The sequence below is a fragment of the Cebidichthys violaceus genome, unplaced genomic scaffold (assembly GCF_023349555.1).
Source record: "Cebidichthys violaceus isolate CVI_PGR_0920_01 unplaced genomic scaffold, fCebVio1.0.p SCAF_28, whole genome shotgun sequence".
Taxonomy (NCBI): domain Eukaryota; kingdom Metazoa; phylum Chordata; class Actinopteri; order Perciformes; family Stichaeidae; genus Cebidichthys; species Cebidichthys violaceus.
The window spans coordinates 1,481,884-1,508,578 of record NW_027176461.1 but is presented as its reverse complement, the minus strand read 5'-3'; the positions used below and the strand labels follow the sequence as shown (position 1 = coordinate 1,508,578).

At 40.0% G+C, this 26,695-nt stretch overlaps 3 protein-coding genes and 1 long non-coding RNA gene across 7 annotated transcripts in view; 2 read left to right on the top strand and 2 right to left on the bottom strand.

The window, feature by feature from the left end:
- Window positions 1-10,179, top strand: part of dusp23b (dual specificity phosphatase 23b) — a 26,006-nt gene extending 15,827 nt beyond the window's left edge. For 2 of the 4 annotated variants that reach the window (XM_068721619.1, XM_068721618.1), the window contains exons 2-3: window positions 8,295-8,574; window positions 9,052-10,179. In XM_068721619.1, coding sequence (XP_068577720.1) covers window positions 8,305-8,574; window positions 9,052-9,237 — 456 coding nt within the window. In that variant the 5' untranslated portion in view covers window positions 8,295-8,304 and the 3' untranslated portion in view covers window positions 9,238-10,179. Of the gene's footprint in view, window positions 1-7,319; window positions 7,400-7,990; window positions 8,190-8,294; window positions 8,575-9,051 lie in introns of those variants that run through there. The other 2 variants (XM_068721616.1, XM_068721620.1) reach the window with 2 other exon arrangements.
- Window positions 9,558-20,242, bottom strand: LOC137880305 (afadin). Its single transcript, XM_068721613.1, has 23 exons — window positions 20,056-20,242; window positions 19,625-19,731; window positions 19,405-19,532; window positions 19,196-19,299; window positions 18,955-19,029; window positions 18,661-18,860; window positions 18,415-18,560; window positions 17,850-17,944; window positions 17,450-17,721; window positions 17,020-17,163; window positions 14,527-14,725; window positions 14,322-14,413; window positions 14,149-14,235; window positions 13,975-14,040; window positions 13,783-13,856; window positions 12,883-13,001; window positions 12,632-12,790; window positions 12,411-12,505; window positions 12,115-12,255; window positions 10,785-11,684; window positions 10,196-10,274; window positions 10,053-10,101; window positions 9,558-9,735 (listed from the first exon to the last, which is right to left on the bottom strand). Exons 1-23 carry the CDS (start codon window positions 20,225-20,227, stop codon window positions 9,642-9,644), a joined length of 3,597 nt encoding a protein of 1,198 aa, XP_068577714.1. The 5' UTR covers window positions 20,228-20,242; the 3' UTR covers window positions 9,558-9,641.
- Window positions 15,739-23,791, top strand: LOC137880310 (uncharacterized). Its single transcript, XR_011103805.1, has 3 exons — window positions 15,739-15,812; window positions 23,026-23,128; window positions 23,702-23,791. It is a non-coding gene; the product is annotated as an uncharacterized lncRNA (long non-coding RNA).
- slc22a3 (solute carrier family 22 member 3) lies at window positions 22,639-26,695 on the bottom strand. Its single transcript, XM_068721614.1, has 11 exons — window positions 26,297-26,695; window positions 26,037-26,140; window positions 25,779-25,933; window positions 24,773-24,941; window positions 24,220-24,358; window positions 24,022-24,110; window positions 23,712-23,926; window positions 23,463-23,571; window positions 23,253-23,365; window positions 23,018-23,117; window positions 22,639-22,725 (listed from the first exon to the last, which is right to left on the bottom strand). The coding sequence occupies exons 1-11, from the start codon at window positions 26,693-26,695 to the stop codon at window positions 22,683-22,685; spliced, it is 1,635 nt and encodes a 544-aa protein (XP_068577715.1). The 3' UTR covers window positions 22,639-22,682.

Below are 26,695 nucleotides of genomic sequence, written 5' to 3'. Positions count from 1 at the left end.
CCTTGGCAGTGAAACGATACTCAAAGATCAAAAAGTTATCGAACTATGTGTCCGTGGCATGGCGGCAAAAAAACACCATTCGCCATGAAACAGGAAGTTGTTGTAACTCGGCTGTACATTGCCTAATCTGCTCCAAATTTCTCATATGTCATAACATCCTGACCCTGAACACATGTATATGACAATTTAGAATCATAGTAATAGCGCCACCTAGTGGCAACAGGAAGTCACAGGTTGTGTACTTTGACACCCTACTGCTCACAGATTAATCGGATCCCTCTCAAATTTTGTCACAAAAGCCTTAAGACCTTGATAATGCTTCAATGTGAAAATTGTAGGAAGTTGTCGAAGCGTGGCGACGTGGCGGCTCTGCGAATTTCGATCCTTCGCCATGAACGAATAAACTGATGTAACTCGACTCCGCATCATCAGATCTTTACCAGATTTCACATGTTTGATTAAACTCCAGGCCTGAAGACATCTGCAAGCCAATTTTGAATCATAGTCATAGCGCCACCTACTGGCAACAGTAAGTTAAAGTCTTTATACTTTGGCTTGTTTCTCTTAGTTGGAAAATCAGATCAACATCAAATTTGTTCCACACAAATGTAAGAAGTTCATAATGCCAGTTCTCTAAGCTTTTAATGTTTCGTCGAACGGCGTTGCCGTGGTAACGCAGTCTTCGCCGTGAAAAACGATAGTCATTTGGAGAGGTTAAAAAAGCTCGAAACACAAGCAAACTTGACACACAGATCACAAGGCCAAAATGTAGTTCTATAATATGATTTTATTCAATCAGAGTGTTAAATCGGCTCAATAGCGCCCCCTACAAAATTTCGACGAAGCAGCCCTCGCAGTACGTTTCACATAGATTAACAAAATTTGGTAGGCACATGTATCACATGTGGACTTAAATAAAAGTCTCTTGGGGCCATGCCCTAAACCCAACCGGAAGTCAGCCATTTTGAATTTAGTCTGAATTTCTAGTGTCGTTTTTTCAATTTCCAGGTGCTCTACTTTAACGAACTCCTCCTAAGGAATTAATCAGATCAACTTAGAATTTGGTCAGAACAATCTAAATCTTGTGTTTAAAAGTTACTCAAAGCTTGTTGTTTCGTGAAATGCCGTTGCCGTGGCGACGCATTCTTCGCCATGAAAAACAAAGGTCTTTTTGAGGGGCTAACAATACTCAAAACAAAATCAAACTTGTCACACACATTTAAAATCCTGAATGTAGTTATCTGATGTGATTTTAATGCTTCCGAGTGGCAACTCGGCTCGATAGCGCCCCCTACAATATTTTGACGATGCAGCCCTCGCAGTACGTTTCACCTAGATGTATAACATTTGGTAAGCAGATGTATCACATGTAGACTTAAAAAAAAGTTGAAGGGGTCCATGCTCTAAACCCAACTGGAAGTCAGCCATTTTTAATTTTGTATGAATTTCTCGTGTATTTTTCCCATTTCCAGGTGCTGTACTACGAACTCCTCCTAGGTAATTAATCAGATCAGCTTAGAATTTAGTCAGAACAATCTAAAGACCTTTGTGATTAAAAGTTACTAAAAGCTTTAGAATTCTTCGAACATGGACTTGGTGTAGCGCCCATTTTACATGGTTCGCCATCATCCATCAAGCTGTTGTAACTCAACTGTACTTTGTCAAAACTGTCCCAAAGTTGACATGCTTGATTACTGTCATGATTTTAGGACATCTGCATGCTAATATTGACTCATAGTCATAGCGCCACCTACTGGCAACCATGGACGTAAGCAGGATTCCATAATTACAGCGGCCCAAACACTGAACTTAATAAAAGGCTTCATGGTCACACCATGAGAAAAAGACTTCTCTGGTCTAAATATGTGCAAACTAAGATGCTTGGAGAGCAAAAGTTAGACAACAGTGGTTCTCAAACCATGTCAGTGGGCATTAGTATAAATGATCTGTCCAGAGCTTCTACATGAGACTCGGGTTAAATGTTATAATGAATGCTTCACACTACAATTTAAAGTTACAGAAGAGCTTAATATGAAAACAGTGTTAAATTGAAGTGTTCAAGTAAAAGCAAATGACACTGCTGTTCTGTTAACTTTCATGTAAGTCCAAATACAATCAAAAGGACACTGCAGGGAGTTGAACCCCATCCCAGTAAACTGACAGTTTGTTATGTTTCAAACATTGAAGCGCATTCAGGCACATTCATTTTCTTAATGATCTTAACAGGCTTACAGCTATGATTGTATTGGAGGTACACTTAAAACATTTGAGACTTAAGACCTGGCTACGCTGCTGGTCGACACAGGAAAAATCATCTAACTCGTGCACGCAGTGTATGACGGTCACAGAAATGCATGGCCGCCCCAACCAGAGTCCTGCCGGTACCCTCGACGTGCATGAAGTTGCGAGGGCCCGATCAATGCTGCTTGCAGCTTTAATTAGGGCCCGAGCACCGACGTAGTTGGAGCGGAGGACCTATTGTTATTCTAATGTTTTTTATTATTATTATTATTATTATTATCGTACCAGTTTCATCGCAAAAAGGAGGTGCTTGGGATACTGGGAATCTTTTGAAATTTGGCACAAAATTCAATCGTGGTGAAAATTCCAGTATTATTGGGGTGTCCAGCTGCGGCATGACATTTTGGCTCGATAGCGCCCCCTACAGAGTAACCCCAACTTTGGGTTTCACCTAGCTGTATGAAATTTGGTAGGTATGTGGAACGTGATGGGACGTACAAAAAAGTCAAAAGGAGGTATATCCTAAACCAAACAGGAAGTCGGCCATTTTGAATTTTATGACGTTTTTGGACCGTTTCAAGGCGCCGTACTTTAACAAACTCCTCCTAGAGATTAAACCCGATTGCCTTCATATTTGGTCAGTATGCTCTTGAGACCTTGGCAGTGAAACGATACTCAAAGATCAAAAAGTTATCGAACTATGTGTCCGTGGCATGGCGGCAAAAAAACACCATTCGCCATGAAACAGGAAGTTGTTGTAACTCGGCTGTACATTGCCTAATCTGCTCCAAATTTCTCATATGTCATAACATCCTGACCCTAAACACATGTATATGACAATTTAGAATCATAGTAATAGCGCCACCTAGTGGCAACAGGAAGTCATAGGTTGTGTACTTTGACACCCTACTGCTCACAGATTAATCGGATCCCTCTCAAATTTTGTCACAAAAGCCTTAAGACCTTGATAATGCTTCATTGTGAAAATTGTAGGAAGTTGTCGAAGCGTGGCGACGTGGCGGCTCTGCGAATTTCGATCCTTCGCCATGAACGAATAAACTGATGTAACTCGACTCCGCATCATCAGATCTTTACCAGATTTCACATGTTTGATTAAACTCCAGGCCTGAAGACATCTGCAAGCCAATTTTGAATCATAGTCATAGCGCCACCTACTGGCAACAGTAAGTTAAAGTCTTTATACTTTGGCTTGTTTCTCTTAGTTGGAAAATCAGATCAACATCAAATTTGTTCCACACAAATGTAAGAAGTTCATAATGCCAGTTCTCTAAGCTTTTGATGTTTCGTCGAACGCCGTTGCCGTGGTAACGCAGTCTTCGCCGTGAAAAACAATGGTCATTTGGAGAGGTTAAAAAAGCTTGAAACACAAGCAAACTTGACACACAGATCACAAGGCCAAAATGTAGTTCTATAATATGATTTTATTCAATCAGAGTGTTAAATCGGCTCAATAGCGCCCCCTACAAAATTTCGACGAAGCAGCCCTCGCAGTGCGTTTCACATAGATTAACAAAATTTGGTAGGCACATGTATCACATGTGGACTTAAATAAAAGTCTCTTGGGGCCATGCCCTAAACCCAACCGGAAGTCAGCCATTTTTAATTTAGTCTGAATTTCTAATGTCGTTTTTGCAATTTCCAGGCGCTCTACTTTAACGAACTCCTCCTAGGGAATTAATCAAATCAACTTCAAATTTGGTCAGTACAATCTAAAGATCTTTGTGATGAAAAGTTACTCAAAGGTTGTTGTTTCGTGACGCATTCTTCGCCACGAAAAACAAAAGTGTTTTTGAGGGGCTAAAAATGCTCAAAACGTAACCAAACTTGTCAAACACATTTAAAATCCTGAATGTAGTTATCTGATGTGATTTTAATGCTTCAGAGCGGCAAGTTGGCTCGATAGCACCCCCTACAATTTTTTGACGATGCAGCCCTCGCAGTACGTTTCACCTAGATGTATCAAATTTGGTAAGCAGATGTATCACATGTAGACTTAACAAAAAGTCTTAGAGGTTTATGCTCTAAACCCAACCGGAAGTCAGCCATTTTGAATTTTGTATGAATTTCTCCTGTTTTTTTCCATTTCCATGTGCTGTACTCCGAACTCCTCCTAGGGAATTAATCCGATAAACTTAGAATTTGGTCAGAACAATCTAAAGACCGTAGCGATTAAAAGTTACTAAAAGCTTGAGGTTTCATCAAACAACATGGACTTGGTGTAGCGGCCATTTTACATGGTTCGCCATCATCCACCAAGCTGTTGTAACTCAACTGTACTTTGACAAAACTGTCCCAAACTTGACATACTTGATTACCGTCATGATTTTAGGACTTTTGCATGCCAATATTAACTCATAGTCATAGCACCACCTACTGGCAACCACAGAAGTAAGCAGGATTCTTTAATTACAGCAGCCCATACACTGATTTTATTTAAAGGGTTCGTGGGCACACCATGAGAAAAAGACTTCTCTGATCTAAATATGTGCAAACTAAGATGCATGGAGAGCAAAAGTTAGACAACAGTGGTTCTCAAACCATGTCAGTGGGCATTAGTATAAATGATCTGTCCAGAGCTTCTACATGAAAATCACGTTAAATGTTACAATGAATGCTTCACACTACAATCTAAAGTTATAGAAGAGCTTAAAATGAAAACAGTGTTAAATTAAAGTGTTAAAGTAAAAGCAAATGACAATACTGTTCTGTTAACTGTCATGTAAGAATGTCAGCAGGACACTGCAGGGAGTTGAACCCCATCCCAGTAAACTGACGGTCTGTTATTTTATAAACACTGAAACACATTCACACATATTCATTTTCTTAATGATCTTAACAGGCTTACATTTATGATTGTATCGGAGGTACACTCAAAACATTTGAGGCTTAAGACCTAGCAACATGATCTTGCTACGCTGCTGGTTGAGGCAGGAAATATAGTTTAACTCGTGCACGCAGTTTATGATTGTCACAGAAATGCATGGCCGCGTCAACCAGAGTCCTGCCAGTACCAGGAAATACTGTTTAACTCGTGCACGCAATGTATGATGGTCACAGAAATGCATGGCCGCCAGAGTCCTGCCAGTACCCTCGACGTGCGTGAAGTTGCGAGGGCCCGATCAATGCTGCTTGCAGCTTTAATTATTATTATTATTATTATTATTCTGATTTTTATTTTTGTACTTTGGGCGCATATTTGGGATACTTGCCATGCATGAAAACTCACCAAATTTTGCAGACTTGTCAGGCCTGGTGAAAATAGAGGTATGATATAGGTTTCATATATGTGTGAAAAGAAATGTCTCTCTAGCGCCCCCTCAAAGTTGGACCGGCGACGCCCCTCGGCCAGTATGTCCGATTTACTCAAAATTCGACACACATGTCCAGATCCACTAGCTCTACAAAAAAGCCTCTCAGACCCCTAATCTCCGCCTGGAAAATTTTTCCACCATCTTCAATTTTGTGAAAAACACATTTTTGAGAACTCCTCCCACACACTTGGTCCTATTGCTACCAAATTTTCTGTGGATCATTATTGGATCAACATCACATGAAGTTATCAAAAGCTTGTTGATATCTTAAAGCGTTTAGAAGATACGGACCAATGAACTTCTTTGGGCGTGGCTTGTTTATCAATACACATAACTTCTCAACCGTGTATCCTAAAATCACCAAATTTGCAGTATTTGTGCATATTGCATGGTGGAACATACCCTGCAATTTTCATTCCATTCAACCCATAGCGGGCGCTACAGTAATTCACTCAATTTCAGTTTTTTGGTGATTTTTCGCGTTTTCAGCCTTTGTATTTGAACGAACTCCTCCTAGAGAATTCAAGCGATCGACTTCAAATTTGGTCGGGATGCTCTTAAGACCTTTGTGATGAAAAGTTATCAAAAGCTAGAGTTTTCATCAAAGAACCTTGACGTGGCGGGGCGGCCATTTTGCCTCATTGGCCGGGAAGAAAGATGTTGTTATAACTCCAAGGTACATTATTCAATCTGCAAGAAATTTCTTATGCATGATGCTACTTCAACTCTTAGCACATTTCAATTGAAAAATGTTCAATAACTCATAGTGCCACCTACTGGCAAAAGGAAATGTCATATTTTATACTTTTATTTACTCCTCCTAGCCAGTTCACCAGATCTGTCTGAAATTTTGTAAAGATAGTCTTAACACGTTGATGATGCACCAACATGAATATTGGGAGTTTTCGTTGAACGCTGTTGCCGCGGCAACGCATCATTCGCCATGAAAAAGTAGGCTGATGGATCAGTGGCTTGCGATGCTCAAAAACTCATGGAACTTTATACATGTGTTATAGGTAATGGGAGGACATATTTTATATGGGTGTTTGGCTTGGCCATTTTAAATTGCCTCCATAGCGCCCCCTACAATATTTCAAAAGAGCAGCCCCAGCGCTACGTTTGAGGTACCTGTATGAAACTTGGTAGGATTATGTATCTCAGAGAGACTTACAAATAAGTCTATTGGGACCATGCTCTAAGTCGGCCATTTTGATTTTTGTGTCATTTTTCAATGGATTTAGGCTCATTTCTAGTCGCTATACTTTAACGAACTCCTCCTAGGCACTTTGTCGGATCCACTTCAAATTTGGTCGGTGCAGTCTCAAGACCTTTGTGATTAAAAGTTATCAAAAGCTTTACGTTTGACAGAATGGCTTAGCCGTAGCGGGCGGCTACTTTACGTGACTCCCCACCAAAGAAGCTGATGTAACTCAGCCGGACTTGTTCCAAACGCTCCTAAACTTCCCATGCTTGATAACACTCATGGCCTGAGGATGTCTACAAGCTCATTTTCACTAATACTCACAGCGCCACCTGCTGGCCAAAGTAATTCTGCGTTTTTTGACAACTGGCATCCGATTTACATGACTTTTACACAATGTCGTTTACAGTTGTTATAGAGCAACATAAAACATGTTTGTGCATGTTCTGTAGCACCACACAGCGGATACAGGATGCTGTGGACTATTTGCATTGCATCATTTCCTGCGTCACGTGGTCCAAGTAGAAAAAAAGCATGGGACTCCTAAGCGCGTTGTCCGACTGTCGCAGACGATCTCGGCTGCATACGTTGGAGTCCCACCAGCACCCCCGACGTGCGGGAGGAGGTGAGGGCCCGTTCATCGCTGCTTGCAGCTTTAATTTTGCGAGTAATTTGTGGGAGAGACGGGACATTAATGTGTGCTAAGATAGACGGTGAATCACTTCAGCTAACGTAGCTAGCTAGCTAAAACTAGAGACTCAACTCTAGCATTATTCTTCTAATCCTTCAGTACAACTAGGTGGAGTCTGGTGAGGCCTGCACATCAGGTCACATCAGGCACGCCCTATTATGTTGAAATATGTAATGTTATTATTAATGTTAATCTCATGGTCCTCTGGTCTAACCAGTGTGCTGTTGTTGGCAAGACAAATAGCCTTTATAGTCAATGTACTTTCTGCACTTTCTTATGACATTTGAAACCAATTTATTCAACCTGTTGGATAGGTAATATGTACTAAAATGATATATATATAATATACATTAAATATAATATTTATATAATACACACATCTGCCAATTTACCTTGTAAAAGTTTTTGTTATGGTGCTCTTGTACAGTTTCTATTTTTTACTTCTATCTTATTTTAGTACTATATACCTCTTAGTATGTATGCTATTTATCTGTACTTATTACTCAGTAACTCTTAAAAATAATGTTTTTATATCTGTTCTCTGATTCTGTCTTCAATGCAAATCTTTTCTGATGTCTTACTCCTCTATGATAGAAAACATCGTTGAATTGTGGACAAAACAAGATATTGGAACAACAGATCAACAATGAAAATAATCATTAGCTAAAGCCCTATATCCATGTGTGTTTTATTTTCTTTTACCAAAGAAGAAGACATTTTCATGGCAGGTTTTCACTGTTTTATTTGATGTAAAGCATATCAAGAAATAAAGTAGTTTATGCAAAGGCACTGGCTTGACTTCACTGGTGTCCTTCTCTCCTCTTCTCAGCTTGACTAGCATGGCTTCCACGCCGCCACACAATTTCTCCTGGGTCGATCCAGGCAAACTGGCCGGACTGGCGCTACCCAGGATGACATCAGAATACCAGTACCTGCTGGACAACGGCGTCAAACACCTGGTGTGCCTCTGCGAGAGAAAACCACCTTGCTATGACTCGTGCCCAGAGTTACAGCTGCACCACATCAAGATAGTGGACTTCACTCCTCCTTCACCGAGTCAGATTGATAGATTCCTCTCTATCGTGGAAGAGGCCAACTCCAAGGGAGAGGTAAGCTATAGATACTGGATAGAGTGTGCTTTATGGATGGTAATGATCATAAAATACTTTCAGGACTCTCACAAGCCACAAGTACTGAAATCTTGTTTGGAGTGTCTGATTTTCTTCTTCCAGTTGTTAGACAGGGTCAGTATTCCTGTTTATTTTTCAGCAGTTCTTGCAAAGACAGTTGCAATTAATGATAATTTTTACTATCCATTAGTCTGCCGATTATTTTATCAATTATAAGATTCATCATTTGTTCTATAAAATGTCTGAAAATACAAAAAAAAATCGTAAAATCCAAGATGATGCCTTCAAATTGGTTGCTTTGTCTGATTAAAAGTTTAAAACCCAAACATATTCAATTTAACATCACAAAAGACAAAGAAACAAAATGCAAATTCCTGTCTCATAGCAGTAACACAGGATGAGTGTGCTGTGTTACAGCTGAGTGAACTAAATAAACACTGTATTGTTCCTCTTCAGGGTGTGGGAGTTCACTGCATGCACGGTCACGGGAGAACGGGGACCATGCTGGCCTGCTACCTGGTGAAGACCAGAAAGATGTCCGGGATCGACGCCATCAATGAGATCCGCATTCTGCGGAAAGGCTCCATCGAAACTCACGAACAAGAGAAAGCTGTGGTGCAATTTTATCAGCGCACAAAGTAGCTTTTACAGCAGGAATAAAGTCACAATGCTACTTCTGCTATGAAGCAGAAGTAGCAGTGTTTACTTTTTACAAATAATAAGCATGAAATAAGTGGAAGAAGTGCCTCATCTTTATTGCTAAATGAACAATTTATTATCTATGAATAGAAAAATACAAGCATTTAATTAATGTTTAAAGAGGTGATTAAAAAGAACTGAATGTCCTGGAAAACAATACTGAACCCAGCACTGACATCACGCACCGGATGCCTCTGGGACGTGTGACAAACATTTCTACGGTACATCATCACATTGTCTTTTCACATGGTACTACTGTATACTGTCATTTTGCTTAGCAAATGATTACTCTTGTTTATAAAGACATGCGCCTCCTCTGAGGCATCTGTTGAATCTTGAACCTTCTCTTATGCACTGGACGCCAGAGAAAAGAGACGCTGACGCTCCTTGAATGTGAGCTTTTCGGGAGCCGACGCCCTCCTGGTTTTCTCCTCCTGGTTTCTGTGAATGAACGATGATATTAGATGATATTAGCATGAATACTTGTGTGGTTTTAAAGGGGAATCACTTCCGGGGACACAAACAGTAGCCTGTATTATTTTCAAATGTATTTATAGAGTAAGTAAGTAAAACTGTTATTTTACTCATGGATCTCTTTCAAACACTTTTTTTTGTAAGAATTAAATCGCAATAATTTAACTATTTTAAAAATAGACGTAATTAAGAAGCTTGCACTAAGTCACTATAGGTAGAAATGCTGCATAAATAGCTGCTTGTTAGATTTAATTGAATTTCAATGTTTTACAGTTTAAACTCACACTTTTGATGACATGTTAAAGTCTTGACTCCGTCCATTCTGTCTTTGATCTGCCAAAAACATGGAAATGTTTCAATGTACAATAAAATAAGATGTCTGATGAGCACAGACTCTTTTGAATAAATGAAACCGACAAACAATTACCTGTCTTTGCCTTTGTCTCTGCCGGCTTTTCAAACTCTTTCAATTCAGTGTTGACGTTCCCAGCAGAGCTTCTCTTGTTCTAAAGATGGGAAACATGAATAAATACAGGTTATTATGACTTTTTAAATATCAGCTTCATCATTCAGATTGATCTATAGTTCACACATGCCATATGTTTCCATTTAGTTTGGCAGAAACTTTACATTTAACACTTAATTTTAAGCAGACGTACACACATTTAGTGTTTCAAGAGAAAGTAGACACATTTATATTTATTGGTAAAACACTACAATGTGGTCCAATCGTGTAGTAATAATCTATAGCCCAAAGAGTGTTGTAGGTGTGGTCATAATGTCCCACAATCATAATTATTAGTGTTTGTATACAGTGTTTGGTCGAAATGTGTACTTTTTATCTGTTATATATAATTTATATGTGATCATGTACCATGTTTGTTGTACTCACTTTCCTTCAACCCACTCAACCTACTGTAATTAGGGATTTCCTTAATTTCCCAGAATGCCTTTTGGTAACATAATTTCATTAGGATCTTTAAGAATTTAGTGAATATATCTTTCCTTTAACTTACACCTGCATGGGTCTTCACCTGTGCTCTGTTCTCCAGCTGCTGTATTGTCACCATCATGTCCAAATCCTCATCTTCCTCCTCATCCTCCTCATCCTCCCCTCTCTGCTGAACCTCCTGCAGCCTCTTCTGAAACTGCCACTCCAGGCTGAGCCTTCGGAGCCGGTAGCTCTCCTCCACCGTGCGCCTGGCTTTGCCCTGGAGCTCCTGCACCTCCCGCTCCAGGAGCTCCACCGCACGGAGCCTCTGCTGCTTCTCCAGCGTCTCCTGGGCCTCCCTCCTCCACGGGTCGGACCGCTCCTGGGGGTCTTTCGGCTTTGCGGGACCTGCGCTCTGCTTCTGCTGAGTGGGGGGTTCTTGGAAGGAGACGTGTTTTGTCGGAGTGATGCTCATCTGGGGTTTGGCAGCTTGACCCCTGTGAGTGGTGGACCTCTGCTGCTGCGAGGGCTGAGGCAGCTTCTTGGTTGCAGTAATGGCGCATGCGTAAATATAATCCGCTCTGTTTTTATGTCCATGTACTTTAAGGGTTTGGCTCATCCTCGCCGCCAGCAAAGATGAACTCTGGAAGGTGGTGAGTGGAGGACTTGTGTGTGAGTTCACCGCTCTGGTTACAGGGATGTCGATGCGTATGGGCTGGTTGGAAGGTGTCGGTGTTGGATGTTGCGAGAAAGGAGTTCTCCAGACCCCGGCGCCACTTGTGCGGCTGCCCTGCTGCTGTTTTGCAGGAGAAGAATAATCTGAGAGGATGTCGTGACTAGAAACACTCGAGCGAATTGGGAAAGATGAATAGTGGCTCATGGTTTGCTTTGCACGCTGCTCCTTCTGCTCCCACAAGTTCTGCCTTGTGTCCAGCAGGGGGTCTCCGCTGTCCGCACACAAGTCCTCCTGGGACAGAGCTTGGCGCTAGAAGGATAAATATAGAGATTTTTGTACCATTTAATGTCTTGCATTGTGTGTATTTTGTCATTTTATGAACAGTCAGCAGTGGAATAATCTCCCACATCTATTATCTAAAACCCTAAAAGTATTTAGTTAAAGTACACAATACCAAACGGTACTACAAGTACTGTATAAAGAGTAATTAGCATTACAGTTAGTACAGGTAGTTTAATCCTGTGTTTCAAAACCAAGGGGTCAGGCCCCTCCAAAGGGTCAGAAGATAAATCTGAGGGGTTGTCAGATGATTAATGTGGCAGGAAAGAAGAGAAAACAAAGTTCTGCAACACAATTTTGTATGTTATTAAAATAAAAGCATACTGAAAATTGTCTATTCTGTAAAACTGCTACAAGGGAAGAAGGGCCACTGGATCAAGACTCTTTAATGAAGACTTACCATGAAGGTCCTCTTACTGGAGTACTGTCCATCTAAAGGCCTCATAGACACTTTCATTGTTTGCTGTGGTCGACTGGTTTCAGACACGTTCTTGTTCTGGGATTTAGGGGTTGGAAGTGTCAAGTATTCCCTGTGAACTGTCTAAATACGGACATAAAAAGGTAATTTTGTCACACAAATTCAGTTAAAAAAAACGATTTCTTGTTTGAATATTTACCCAACATTTGTTTTTATAGTGACTGAATGTTTAACAAATGTTACAATGAATTAAATGGAGAAATCTAGAATAATCTCACATCAGCACAAAGGTTGACACTGGAGACAGCAGCCGTGTTGTTTGCTCTCACATCAGCTTCGACAGGTTCATCTCCATCCTCGGGGGAAAAACACGCTGAAATAAGGAGAAAATAAAAAGTTGTTCTTATGACTCACCCTCAAGCATTAAGCATATTTCATATCAAGGTATTTACTTTATGAGCCCAGCAATGATAAGTGATGATAATAGAAGTGCACCCACTGTTCATCTTGGGGTTGGAGCGATACAGTTGTCTGTTTCTCTGCATTATCTGGTCTTTCGACCTTTTGCTGCCTCCATGGAGCCGTTCTGACGGACCAGGATCCACAACTCTGTACAGCATGAGCGCTTTACCGTTTGGCTTGGTGTGGCTCGTAACGTCTTGGGAAGCAAGAGAGGGCCTTAATTAAATCATGGAGAGCAGAAGTGAAAAAAAAACAACAACAATGGTTGACGTTTTATGGTGTTTTCACCTGTTGTTCTCTCTGATGTCGGTTCACTCAGCAGAGCTCCCAGTCCGTGGTGGCTCGCTCCAAACTTTGCAACCTGTAAGGTCACAACGGGGCCGGTTTGCATCATGATCGCTGCTGCCCTAAATCATATAAGGATTATGTTTTATTATATATTAAAGACTGTATACCCTTTCATACTTTTTATTAGATCTCTTGATCTGAGAGTAAAACACATAACTCTTTCATGTTGACTGAGTTTTGAAAGTGAGGATTACTCCGCTATCACTTGGCTATTTGAAAACTGTTCCATGCAGAAAAAATACTTGGTATTGGTTCAGTATTTGGACATCAAGATAATATTGTACAACCAAATACACAGTTGTGTTTTTTATCACTTAGAAAAACAAGAAGAGTCTACAGCAGCTGTGCTAGCTGCTCTGTGGGGGTGTATTTAGCATGTTTACCATGTTCACCATCTTAGTTTAACATGCTAACACATGCTAAACATGTGCATTAAACACGGTACAGCTGAGGTCGTTGGGCATGTTACTTTTGCATATATTTGCTCATAAATCAAAGTATTGCACACGTTAAAATTTTGACCTGATGATGGCACCAGATGAAAAGTCCTCACCAACGTTATTACAATTCATCCTGAGGAGAGCATGAATGTCTGGGACAAATTACATGGCAATCCATCCAAATGTTGGTGAGACTTCACACAGAACCACTAGAGGAAAAGTCGTGAAAGTTATTACGATTCATCCTCTGGGGGAAATGAATGTGTGTTGCAAAATGTCATGGCAATCCATTAAATAGTTGTTGAGATATTTCTGTCTGGACCAAAGTGGTGGAACGCCAGACTAACAGAACGACAACATCACAGAGTCATACTGATCACATGGCTAAACCTTTATGTACCTTTCTTGGCTGAGGCCGACCACACTTTGACCATCCACACTCAGCAGCTGGTCCCCAGCTGTTAAACTGCCATTCTGCACAAAGTAGAGATTTTGTCTATCAGTTCAATCAGTCCTTGTATAATTCCATTAAATTATTCTGTACACTGCACATCTCAAGGTAGTATGATGAACAAAATATGTTAGATCTCACCATCTCGGCTGGTCCTCCCTTGACAATGGATTTGATATAAATCCCAAGGTTTTCTTGCCCTGCTCCCTGTGACAAAATAAGAGGGAGGGCATTCATTCGTTGAGACATTTAGCAGATAGTTTTGGTATTTAAAGAGAAAATTTTTCCCTTTTTTTGCAGAATCGAGGCACTCACCTTTGCAGCCACAATGCTGACCCCCATCCCACTATTCAGAGGTTTGTTCAGTGTGATAGTCACAATGTCTGGCTCTCTGTGTGCTGCCTATTGAGGGAAATTCAAATAAATTACATGTATCCTCCAAAAATGCTTAATTTGATGTTCAAATTAAATTATACGTTTTTGCTTACCAAACATGTGCTCTCTGCAGAGGAAGTTGGTTCACTGAAGTATACGGTCCAGTCACCTTTAGAGTTTGGCTGGGATGTCAGAGAGCAGAGACCTGGAAGAGAAAGAACCGATTTTAAGTGTGTTTATCTAAGATACACGCTATTCCTGGTATTCTACAATATTTTCACATTTTGCAAATATGACAGACTATTCAGAATCCCAAACCTTTACGGCAAATTGGCTCCAAAAATTCCCTAAACCCCAGCGGGATTCCTCTCACAGTGTCACAGGAGTATCCTCCCTCCGGCAGCAGGAAGGGCAGATGTAGGTCGAGGCTCTCTTCCAGCTGGACGTCCCGTCCTTCGCTCCGAATCAGGTTATCTGCTGAGGCCTTCGCAGCCGTCACTACGGCATCGATCAAATCCTGCAGCGAGGATGACACGTGGATCAGACGGCGGAAATATTTCAGGAAAAGGTCGTTCTAGTGTATGGATTGGCATTTGTCATTCTGTGACAAGGCTTCAGGGAAGCTACATCCAATCTGCCTGCTGTGACCCTGAGCAGAATACTGAAGACCTTCCTGCAGATGATGCTGACCTCCCTGGAGAGGTGGAAAAGTACAACATTAAAGTAATCTTGCACTAATATTGTCCCTAATATTGCAGTGGTACCAGTTGAAGTAAAAGTTTCAGTATTAATGTTGTGTAGTGTAGTAAAAGTCTGGTGGAAAGTACACAGACTTTCTCTCAAGGACTGTACTAGTAAAGTTTTGAGGTACTTTTACTGTGCTTGCCTAGTTTCACTTGTGATACTTTACACTCCTACTTCAGTACAATTACTTTCCATTAATTCACTTGAACTCAGCTATTAATTTAAAGATTTAACTTACAAAACTTATGATAATTTTATAGAATATAAAACTTTGTTACTGCTGAGACTAACCAAGAGTATAATGTAGCCAAAAGCTCCACCACTAAATATTATTAATATACATAGAACATACATAGAAATGAATCAGCTTATAGCCAATAATATATAATAATAATAATAATAATAATAATAATAATAATAATAATAATAATGACATTCTGCTGCATATTAAGTACTTTTGCTTTTGATACTTAAAATAAAATGTGTTGATACTTTTAGACTTGTTATTAAGTATTTCTGGAGTGTATTGACATATTAAATACTTCCTGTCATCAACTGGAAGTAGAAGTTTGCTTGTAGTAGCAGTAAGGAACATTAGTAGTAGTGATATTGTAACAGAAGCAGTATCTGTACTCTAGTTGTTGTTGCAGCAGTTCTCTTAAAAGTAAAGTTTAATAGCCCATTGCTTTAAATATTTTTAGGGGTTCAACTTAGCTTTTACACAACTTGCTAGGAGGCTAAACTCGCAGCTAGTTTATCTTTATTCACGTCGACAATGCCCCGCCCACCACAAAAGAGGAGTCTGGAGTTTCCTGTCCTGATGTCGACAACCTGTCTTCCGTTTTACTTCAGAAAGCTAAGTATGTGCAGCTTGCTGCTAATATCAGTTAGTTATTGTTTTGGTTGATAATGTCGTTTCTGTTGCACCCACCTTGCTGGCTGCTTTATGCTTTTATGCTAAAGTTACTATTTGCACCTAGTATTTGCATTGATATCACATGCGAATCAATTTCTTGCTGCGGCTGAGCTCATTTTCGTTTTGGTTGTTTGACACAAACCAAAAGAGTGTCTTTTTATTCATCCATGCTATAACATTAGCTTAATTATCTTTAGCATGAGCATGAGTAACACTGTTTTGAAGGTATTACTCAGAGACTTGTCCAATTAAGGTAGTTGTTAAGTGCATACAAATAGTTTTAATTTTGGATTGTATTTATTTGTATATTTCCCAAGTTACAACTATTTCCTGAATCAAACAAAGATGGTAGCTGGAAATGAATTGGCTTTCTCCTTGCTTGTTTTGTACGACTCAAGAAACATACAAATGCATTATTGTGTTTGTTCACTATTGAAGTTTAGTACAATTAAGTCAATATAAGAGACTCTACATGAGAGGCACACAGTGGGGACTCATTTTAGCATGTGCACAATGGAGCTTTCATGCTGATGGAATTCATAGTGATGAAATATGATGTTTCTTTGAGTATATGTTATGGGCTGAGTTGGTTTTGAGGCATTTGTCCTACTCAGTTGTTGCTGTAGTTTCGGATGGTAAACCCAGGCTCTACTAGAGGGCAGTATTGTAAGGCTGTGGTTTTGCACACAGCCCATTGACAAAATTAATTCCCTGTAATATTGACTTAATGGGAAACTCAACATGTCTTTTGTCACACAGAGTAGGTAGTCTCACACACACACACACACACACACACACACACACACACACACACACACACACCTCATATCATGCAAAATATAAGAGAAATATTTCACTCAAAGGTAATGGGTTTATGTGACAACTCACTTTACTATTAGTCATCTATAATTCATGATCCTATTCATCATAGTTAATTATTCATATTTTTAAATCTATACTGCTGAGCTCCTGTTCTGTAGTTGAGGCTTGTTCCTGCTTCAATGCAAACCATAATCCTATATGCTCTGATTAATAGTAGTGCTTACATTTCGACAGGCTATTTGTCAGACAGGATTTTACCCAAAAAGCAGCACCACAGTAGTAGTTTCAAGAACAACAGAGGCGTGGAAGAACGGATGAAAAGCACTCACAGTTGGAATGCGAGGTTCATTGGTTGCATAGAGGTAGCCGGATAGCAACGTCTGCAGCTGCAGTGAGTTCATCTTGAAACAGGTATTCTGGACGGCCTTCACGTCTTGCATCGAGTACTTGTTCATGGTCAGGAGCATGGTTGCCTAGAAACAGCCAGGCTATTTTAACAGCTTGTACTGACTGAAATATGTCCACTGATACGTAAATAAAAGCTGAGATAAAAACTGCAAACCATAAACAAGATCAGAAATATATTATCTTCTAAAGAAGCTCACATTATACATATAGTCAAAATGGTAATTTAATTCAGTTTTGAGGTAGAAACTTCTAGAAAATTGGTGGTAGAAGACACTAGTTCCATATTTCATAAAAGCCCATTCTTTGCTTTTTTAAATTTGATTTGGACATGTAGTGCAGGAAGGGACTGACCTGGATGATGTGTCCGAGGTGGCAGTCCGCAGCCAGCTCCAGGCCCTGCCTCTCCGCCCAGGCTTCGATGGCCATGAGCCTCTGGCGGAGAGCGGCTCCCCAGTAGTGGGAGCGCAGGCCTGGAGTGTTGGCCTCTGGAATCATGAGCTGGTTGAAGAGCCAGACACTGATGAAATGAAAGAGTTGGGAGAAGAGCTGGATGGTGAGGGCAGGGTTGACCCGACAGCGCCGTAGAAGAGACATGGTGTTCATCAACGTGTTCAGCACCATCTCTGCAACAGGCAAGACAAAACGTTTACAGTATGTGAACAGGGAGGCAACATCCGCTCTTCCAAGAGTCTTAAATTAAGTGGTGAACTCAGTCAGATAATTATTACTGTACTAATAAAGAAACATTTACCTATTCCAGCTGGCAGTGCGCCATGTTGCTCAGGATCAATCAAAAAAGTTGGCAAGTGCTTCCTTAACTCATTCTGAAGACACTGTAGCAGGCAACTTAGGGGAATAAAACACACACAAACAAATTTACGGTTGGATGCCTTTAGCCAAAAAGCTGCGTATTTCTATTCATTGGATTTGTTAATAGTTTGTTCTGTTGTTGCATATCTTATAAACACATATCTGATATATCTGCAAAAAGGGAATTATCGGATAAGACATTGTCCACAGACAATATTTACAGACATAATAGAAAGAAGAAATGCATGTGGAAGTAACACAGTGTTGAAGTCGTTCTTGTATCTGTATGGTTGGGATTTGGGAGTTCAGGGTTGCTTTGCAGTGGATAAGAACCTATTTTAAAGGGGTTTGTTTTGGTGGCTAAAGATTTGTAGTGTTTCTAAGAGGTCAAAGACGACTGGGTAGATGTGATTTTAGCTGCACTTTTGAAGACATGTTTGTAGTGCAGTGACTCTGCTTGGATTCACAATCTCTGAATCTCTTTGGTCAGGTCTCGTCGTCTGTACCTGTAAGCTTCGTGCACCAGGCGGGACAGATCCAGCTGACTTTGCCGTGTTAGCGAGCTGAGGTCTTTGTCGTGCTTGAGGAAGTTCAGCAACTCAGAGGAGTTGGCCATCCAGAAGGCGAGAGCACCGCCGATGGCCTGCTGCCTCTGCAGGGCAAATATAGCAGCAGTGTCATGTAAACTCACAGAAACAGAATGTTTGCTTAATAGATTATATATTTTATTTAATGAGGTTTCTTGTGCTTGCCTGGATGACCTTCGATGTCATGGCCACCATTTTGCTGGCAGTCGAAGTAACACTGTGACCACAGAGGAATGTGCCTCGCCTGTAAGGTCGTTGCAGAGCAAAGCGTCCCACAGCATAGAGGATGTATGCAGGGGAGAGCTTGAAATGAACTGTGGAGCTGTTGGTGTAATTTATGACTGCGGATAGGAAGGCTTCCTCGGCTGAAATGTAAAAGACGCCAGCAGGGGGCAGGAGGACATTATGACAAGTATCGAAACAACACTGGAAGAAAAGCTTTTCTTGTTTCTTACTCACAGCTGTCACAGAATTTAATTCCAATTGGTAATCCGGGTTGATCTGAAAAATCTGGATTTTCTGTGTGCTTTCCTCCTGTGTTGTAGCAAACAGAAGTCATCAGCCACCCTGTTTATATCATATAATACAGTTCATATTGATTGGAAGTTAAATATACTGACTGAATGGGAAGTACATGGTCTAATTCATGAGACTCCACTGGTCATCATTTCTATTTTTCTATAATTTGCAGATGACTTACCCGCGGCAGCCTGCCTCTGTTGCTTTTTGTTTCCTGTGCAGCTCTTTTTCTTCTCATGGCCAGACACACGAATGCTGTTGTTGTTTAGTAGCTTTTCAGTTGACCTTGATATTTATTTGAAAAGAGTAGATTTTATTTTGACCATTAGGCCGGCCTGAAGCAAACCGTCTGGACAATAATAAAGTGATTGTGAACATTGAACATTTTACCAATTCTCATCAACTGAAATCCTGTCCGTTGCTTTAGTTTTGTTCTTTTCTTTCTTTTTTTCTTTTCTTGACAGTGTCCTCTTGAAGCTTTGGATCACGCCTCCCTTTTCCTTCTCGTGACAGTTTTCCTTTGTAACACACATTAAGTATAATAACATAGCTGTGAGATTATGTGAAGAGAGAGGGAAACTGCAGGCTGAGTTAATGGTTTGAGTGGTACCTCCAAACTCTCCTTGTCTTTCTTCAGCACAAAACGTCCTTCTCTGTTGTCTGTGTTCCAGTTTAATTGTACAACCAAAGGTCTCTCGTCCGGATCCAGTTTACGTTCTTATTCAACATGCAAAACAAAAAGAAAACGGTCAGAGCATGTTCTTAAATCAACTGGACTTCCAACACCACCAACTAAAGATGTGACTAACAAGTCTTTTCTATATCAAGTCATCTTAAGAATACTTTAGGTGTAGTTCAAAAGCCCCCAAATATTGAATTTGTTAATAACAAATAACACAGTAAAGCATGACATCTTCATATTGAAGAGGATAGAAGCAGCACATTTGGTTGAAAAATAACTTGAAACGATTAATTGATTATCAAAGTTGTTGTCGATTTAATTAATTCATTAAGAATATACAGTATGAGTCGAGTGATTACCTTTATTTGCGTGGATCTCATACAGGGAATAAGTAGTAGTCAGCATTTTCATGTCAGGCCTGAACTTCTCTGAAAGAGTTTCAATCGCCTCTTGAGTTGAAGAGTTGCTGCAGACTCGCAGGCACTTAGTGGCCACATTTCCTCCAGCACGATCCTCAAAGTAGAAGCGCATCACTCCATGAAACTCCAAGTTCTGCCAGAAAACAGGTTGAGTTTTTAACTGAGCCCAGTGTTTTCTGCTCCTTTCATTTCTCCCTCTCATAAAGTGTGGTGAGACCATATCTCTGAATAGGCTTTTACAATGAAAAGTCCAATCGTCCCTTTTTATAAAATACTGCTTTGAATTTAGGAATTTATTAAGCTTTCAAGAAGTCCCTAAAAGACCTAAAAACAGGAATGCAGATCAAAGTGGTAAGGAATATGTAACTTGCACCAAACACTTAAGTCAAGACCGTTAACTAATAGCTTCCTAGTATTCAAAGTAGTAGTATTTCTATTACTACTCTCAGTTACACACCTTAAACGCTGTCCACAGTGCCGTGAGTTGATTTCTGTAGGGCAGCAACTAACCTCTAACTAATATCTTCATTATCGACTAATCGCTGCATCAGTAGATTTCTGTATTTACGTGTCAGGATAGTGGTGGAGGTAGGAAGGGAACATAATGTCGCCCTGTAATTGACCCTTCATGTTGTGCAGAACTGTAGAGGACTTATTCAAATGATACACTATAGTGTACAACAACAAGGAGGCTCTGTGCTCCGTTCCAAGATAGCAAACTTTACTCCTTTCAACTTTGCCAAAGCAGCGCATACCAGATCAACTTCTTACGTTCTTACCTTTCACAATAAAAGCCCTAGACATATACACAGCATAATTATTTCCCACCCGAAAATTCGCACTAAAATAGCCAACAGTGGTTTTGACTATACAACAATTTGCCTCAGACACTGCGGCCTGTATGAATAGTTTTGATGCAAAATATTCACAGGCAAGTATTTCATATTTTTGTGTTGTTAATTTGTCAAAAACCTGGTACGTAAAAGGCCTTTAAGCTACATCTAAATCTGTGGAATTGACATTTTTAACAGAGATTAAGGTTAATATAAAGGTAAACAGATAATTTGTATGGCGTATGAACCCTGTCTGATGTCTGCAGGCGACTCACCTCATCAGGTTGACTTATTTCAAACAAGTCCAGTCTGTTGTTGTTCCAATGTCTGATGACTTCGGCTAATTTCTCCCGTTCGGCCTCCTCCGGCATTTTTCACCAATTAACCTCAAAGTTTCTACCCGACTGGCTGCTGTAGAGTTTCTCCAGAAAAAGACAGAGAGGAAGATTCTGTGACAGGAAAGTTTGTATCTGTCTTGGGTATTGTATCTATTAGGACCCCACCCCTTCTTCAATTTATTCCCCATTAGTTATAAACTCATTGTACTGCGCAGTGAGTTCTCACACATAATTGCCTGCTTCGTCCCCACATCCACATCCCCTCTCCAAGCCCCCCACACCCCTCTTGCCTCATTTAACGGGTCAGTGGATCTCCGTTATGTGAGGCAAACAGTTTTTCTAATCATAATCCGTCCCAAATGATTCCCATCTCTATAGTCCACAACTAAATTAAATCTGTCATTTTCTTTTTAATCTTCATCATATCGTTTCCATGAGCAAAAAGTGCATGTTTTGATTTCTCAAGAGGGCTTACTTGCACAACTTTTTGCATGTATTTTATTATAGTATATTTTAACCATGCTGCAGAAGTCATCATGCGATGCTGACACCATGAGAGATTTCCATCCTCAGCAACACAGATATTTACGCTTGAGGTAATCCAACTTCTCATGCATACCAGTGATTTTCAACACAATTTATGGCTACATGTCTTCCCATTCAGTCAGTCCTATGAATGTAGGGCAGCTTTTGTTGGTTGCTGTGATGCTTTCTGGGTGAACATACAATGGAACAAAAGCCTGACCAAAACCAACCCTCAATTAGATATACAGTATACCATTTAAAGATCTTAACAATCAAGGGTATTGTTGTCTGGATGTTGGGCTACAGCCCATCCACTTTATTCTTTTTATTTGCATCATGAAGTTGAAAGAACTCCGAGAGTGCTGTGTCAAAGTTACATAATCTTCAACATTTAGTTATAAAAGAAAAACATTTTATATGTTTTATAAAAGAAAAACGGTTGAGAAATCTTACAGAAGAAAGACAGTTAGACATTTTAAAAACAGCATCTGAATCTGCATTAAATTGATTGATGTGGCCATGATTTCTGGAGGATGAGTAACAATAGTTATGGCCATTTCAATTTAGCATGCTGCTGTAGCGCTACATACTACAATGAACATCCTTGTGAAGTATGCAGGGTTGCTCTGAGTTGATATGTGCATGTCATTTAAGTTTTGGAAACATGTGCATGGTGTGTTGTTGCAGTTGATGTCAGACCTCAGGTTCGCCTAAAAAAATCTTTCTCAATACTTTTGGACTTTTCTGCTAATGATACTGATGCTAAGGATCGGTTCAGGACATCCTACTTGTTAGTAGAATCAGTTCGTTTCACAGGATTTGTATATTTATTTGAAAATATGTACAAAAAAGTAATGTTCCAGGTCTTCAATCATATAATGAAGCCCTCTGCATCCTTGGACTTGTCTTTCCCTCTGTCAGAAAACAAACATACGCAAGAAAAACACATTAAGGATTAGGCATGAACCTGTCTAATGCACCAGTCCAATTGTAAATCTATGTACAAGCATATTCTTCTCAGATTCAGAGATATTCCCCTTTCCCTCCCCTCTCTTGACTCCTTCCTATTGTGTCATAACACTTTTCTGCTTGATGTATTTACCTCTTTTCTGTCATATTCAAACCTTTTTGAGAAATGGGGTGTTATATTTGTTGTCTTCTTGTTGTTTTTGCACTAATAACATGATTTTGAAATAATCCATTTACCTTCTTAGATTCTCCACATCCTCTATGGTCTCTGGCAGGGCGACTCCGTTCATCTCTGGCAACAATGTCACCAATCCGCTGTACAGCACCGACATCACACCTGGAACAAAGGTAAGGCACTTTTTGCTATGGAACTGAAAAGGATATATCTTGGTAAGTTTGAATTTTCCCTATGTATTGTTTGAGAGAGCTAAGAGTATTGAAAGAACATGGTTGCAAGTATACTGAAATTTACCGTAAAGTAAAAGAGGCAGATCCTGCCAGATACTGGCCAGTCTGTAGAGCAGAAATGGGGCCACAATTGCTCCGAAGTCGCTAGCTGATGAGCACACGGACACACCCAGATTTCTGTGAGAAATTGAAACGCAAATCAAACCACAATCAGGTAGGACGTTCAGAATTTCTTTTCCTTTTAGCAGGCAGATATTGATCATTGGATTCGCACCTCAGAGATGTCGGATACATCTCAGTGTTTGCAAAGTTTAAGGTCTCAAATCCAATGGCAACAGCAAGCCTCCCAAGGATCGCAATCGACTTTTTCAACCAAGATAAATCTGTAGGGAAGACAAAATCCAAGTAGACGCATGGTCACTTCACCAACCAATAACTATTTTACCTATGATGGATCAGAAATGATCACAACCCATTTACATTTCTCTCACCTGATGGCACCTGCACCTTCAGCTTTACCTACCCGTGGAGATGAAGGGGATTACGAGGCAGGCGATGCCACCGGTTAAGTTGGCGATGGACATGAGGTAGCGCCGACCGACTCTGTCGACTAGCAGGTAGAAGATGAGGCCGGTGGGAAGCTCCACCACAGCAGAGATAAAGAAATCCAAGAAGACGTTGTTGCCTGTGATCCCCAGCCGCAAGATCAGGCCTTGAAACACAATGGTACTTGTAAACCTGGATGAGAGGAATATTAAGAAAATTTGAATTAGCAGCACATCCTCCAGGAACGAGTATCATGCAGCAGGAAGTATCTTATCAAACCAACTTACCAGGCATATGTTAAGATTAGTGTGTTTTTTCTTATTCTTGGTGTCCTATACAAATCCATAACTGATACAGGATTTACAACTTTCTTTTCCTCCAGAAGAAATATCTGAAAAATAATGTATTTAACGGTTAATTCGATTTCCAGATTTGCATTTGCATTGACAAAGGCAAAGGTGAAGACAGATTTAAGCAGGATATACAGTGATGACAAACAGTTGTACCTCCGGAAGATTTTGTGGTAAAGATCTCCCGTTGCATTTTGCAATTTCCGCAGCAACTTTCATGGCCTCTGTAGTTCTTTTTTGTGAGAACAGCCAACGTGGAGATTCAGGAACAATCCTTTAAAAACAAACGCACGTCTGTTGCTTTTGATATCATCATCAGAGCTACCTGCCTATTAATACAACTGGCATATGACGCTATACCGATTCATTCCGTATACGTTTTATTTTATTTCTGTATTCTTTACTATGCTGCAGTTTGCACAATAAGAATTGTTTCATGCATTCAGATGTCTTTGTATATTGTATGATTTTGCGGGGACAAGCAAAAAGTTGAGTAATTAAAGCCTTCAGTATAAACATATTAAAATGTTTTTTTTATATTCTATGTACTCCTGAATGTAGAACAAGCCACCATAAACCTATATTAAGGCCCAGCCATGCAAAAAAAAAAAATATGATAAACTGTGAAACTTTTTTTTGGCCATACCGCCCAGCACTACTGGCATATTTGAGGTAAATGTAAGTATACCAGTGGTATAAGATAAACAGGATGCAGGGAAGACTCATGACCAGCTGCAGAGTCCTCCAGGAGGACAGGAAGTAAGCCAGACCTGGCAGGATGACCATACCGGTGGAGTAAAACGTCCGACTCACCATGGACACAAACTTTCTGTTGTTTGATCCAAAAAACTCTATCACTGTAACAAAGAAAGATTTTAGCAGACAGACCAACCTCTTCCATATATATATTTGCCATAACACAGATGACAGACGGTGGTTATAAGATGTTACAATCAGGCAGTATGAATGACATCAGTGAATAGAATAACAGGGTTTTTCCTGGCTCAGAATGGGCCTTTGGGTGAACAGTAAGCATGATTGGTCAATGTACAGTGAAGGCAACGAGTCAGTTATAGAGCCCGGCTGATACTGGACATTAGGGGACAATACAAACATTAGGGAGGTAAAAAATCCCAATATCACTATGTATGTATATAGATAATTATAAAAATGGGCCCAATGACCCATTTTAAATAATATATAGAATAGGCCTTTGGATTATATTTATTGATACATAAATGCGTTTATCACTTGTTGCAGCTGGTAAAGGTAGAGATAATTTTAACTACTTTGTATACTTAATATTTATGATATAGACTACATAATGCTACATTATATTATATTATATTTAATTCGTTGATTCATATTTTGTATTAAGAATCTTAATCAGCAAAGTAACCTAACTAGTAATATTAAATATATAATATGTAAAAGTAGTGAAGGTAAAAGTACAATATTTCCCTCTGAGATGTAATGGACTAGAAGTATAATGTTACATAAGATGGAAATACTCAAGTAAAGTCCAAGTACCTTAGAATTGTATTTAAGTATACTACTTAAATAGCCTAAATGTACTTAGTTACATTTCAACACTACTAGAGCTCAAAATTGTTTATAGAGCACAACGTTCTGCATAGATGTTGCCTCTTATTTTGCTCTCAAAGTGCACCAGAATGATCCATGTTTAAACATACCAAGGACATAGGTGGCCGTCCATGCTCCCTTTCCGCAAAACCCTTGTAGAAATCGAAAGACGAGCAACAGCGGGTACCATGGGGACAGCATTACCCCTATACCTGAGATACCAAGGCCAACCATCGATGCAATGAAACATGGCTTTCTGCCAAACCTGTGGAGAGACCAGTATTAGTATTATTTAAACACATTTAAAATGCTGGTCAGTGGAAATTGTAAAGGGGGGACCTATTGAAACTAAACCGTGCATAACAAACCTGTCCGCTAAGTAGCCAGTGACAAAAGCTCCAATGAAATATCCACATGCCAGGAAAACTTGATTCAAATCAGCGAGCCAGGATTTCTCACAGACCAATGAGAACTAAGAGGAAAAAAAACGTAAAGACATTTCTTCAAAAAACAAATCTAATCTTAATTAATTAGAAGAAAAAAAATCTATTGACATTATAAAATTAACCCCCATATTTCATATTTCTAACACTCTTTATGTTAGTAGGTAAAAAGGAAATAGACCTACCTCAGAAACAATAGTGCTGTGGCTTTTATCAAACACCACTCTGCCATCACAAGACTCCAGCTGGGTTGCATTATGATCCAGCAGCCAATCAAGTTCATTGCATTGGCTTTGGATTTTGCTCCAGTCCACTTCAAACCTCTGACAGCTGCTGAAGGATCCCGACTGTTCAGACTGGGGAACAGTGACTTCTCGCACCTCCAAATCTGTCCAGCCACATTGCTCCTGGAGGAGCTCGGATCCAGGACTCCAACACCAGTGATTTGGAGTGTGCCCAAGGAAGACAACCCCGACAAGTGTGAATGCAAAAAGTATCAATGGAATTGAACCAAGTGTAACAATCTTCTTCTGAAAAGGCCCAAAGTCTCCTATGTGCTCAATGAGTTTGTCTACATTTGCCAT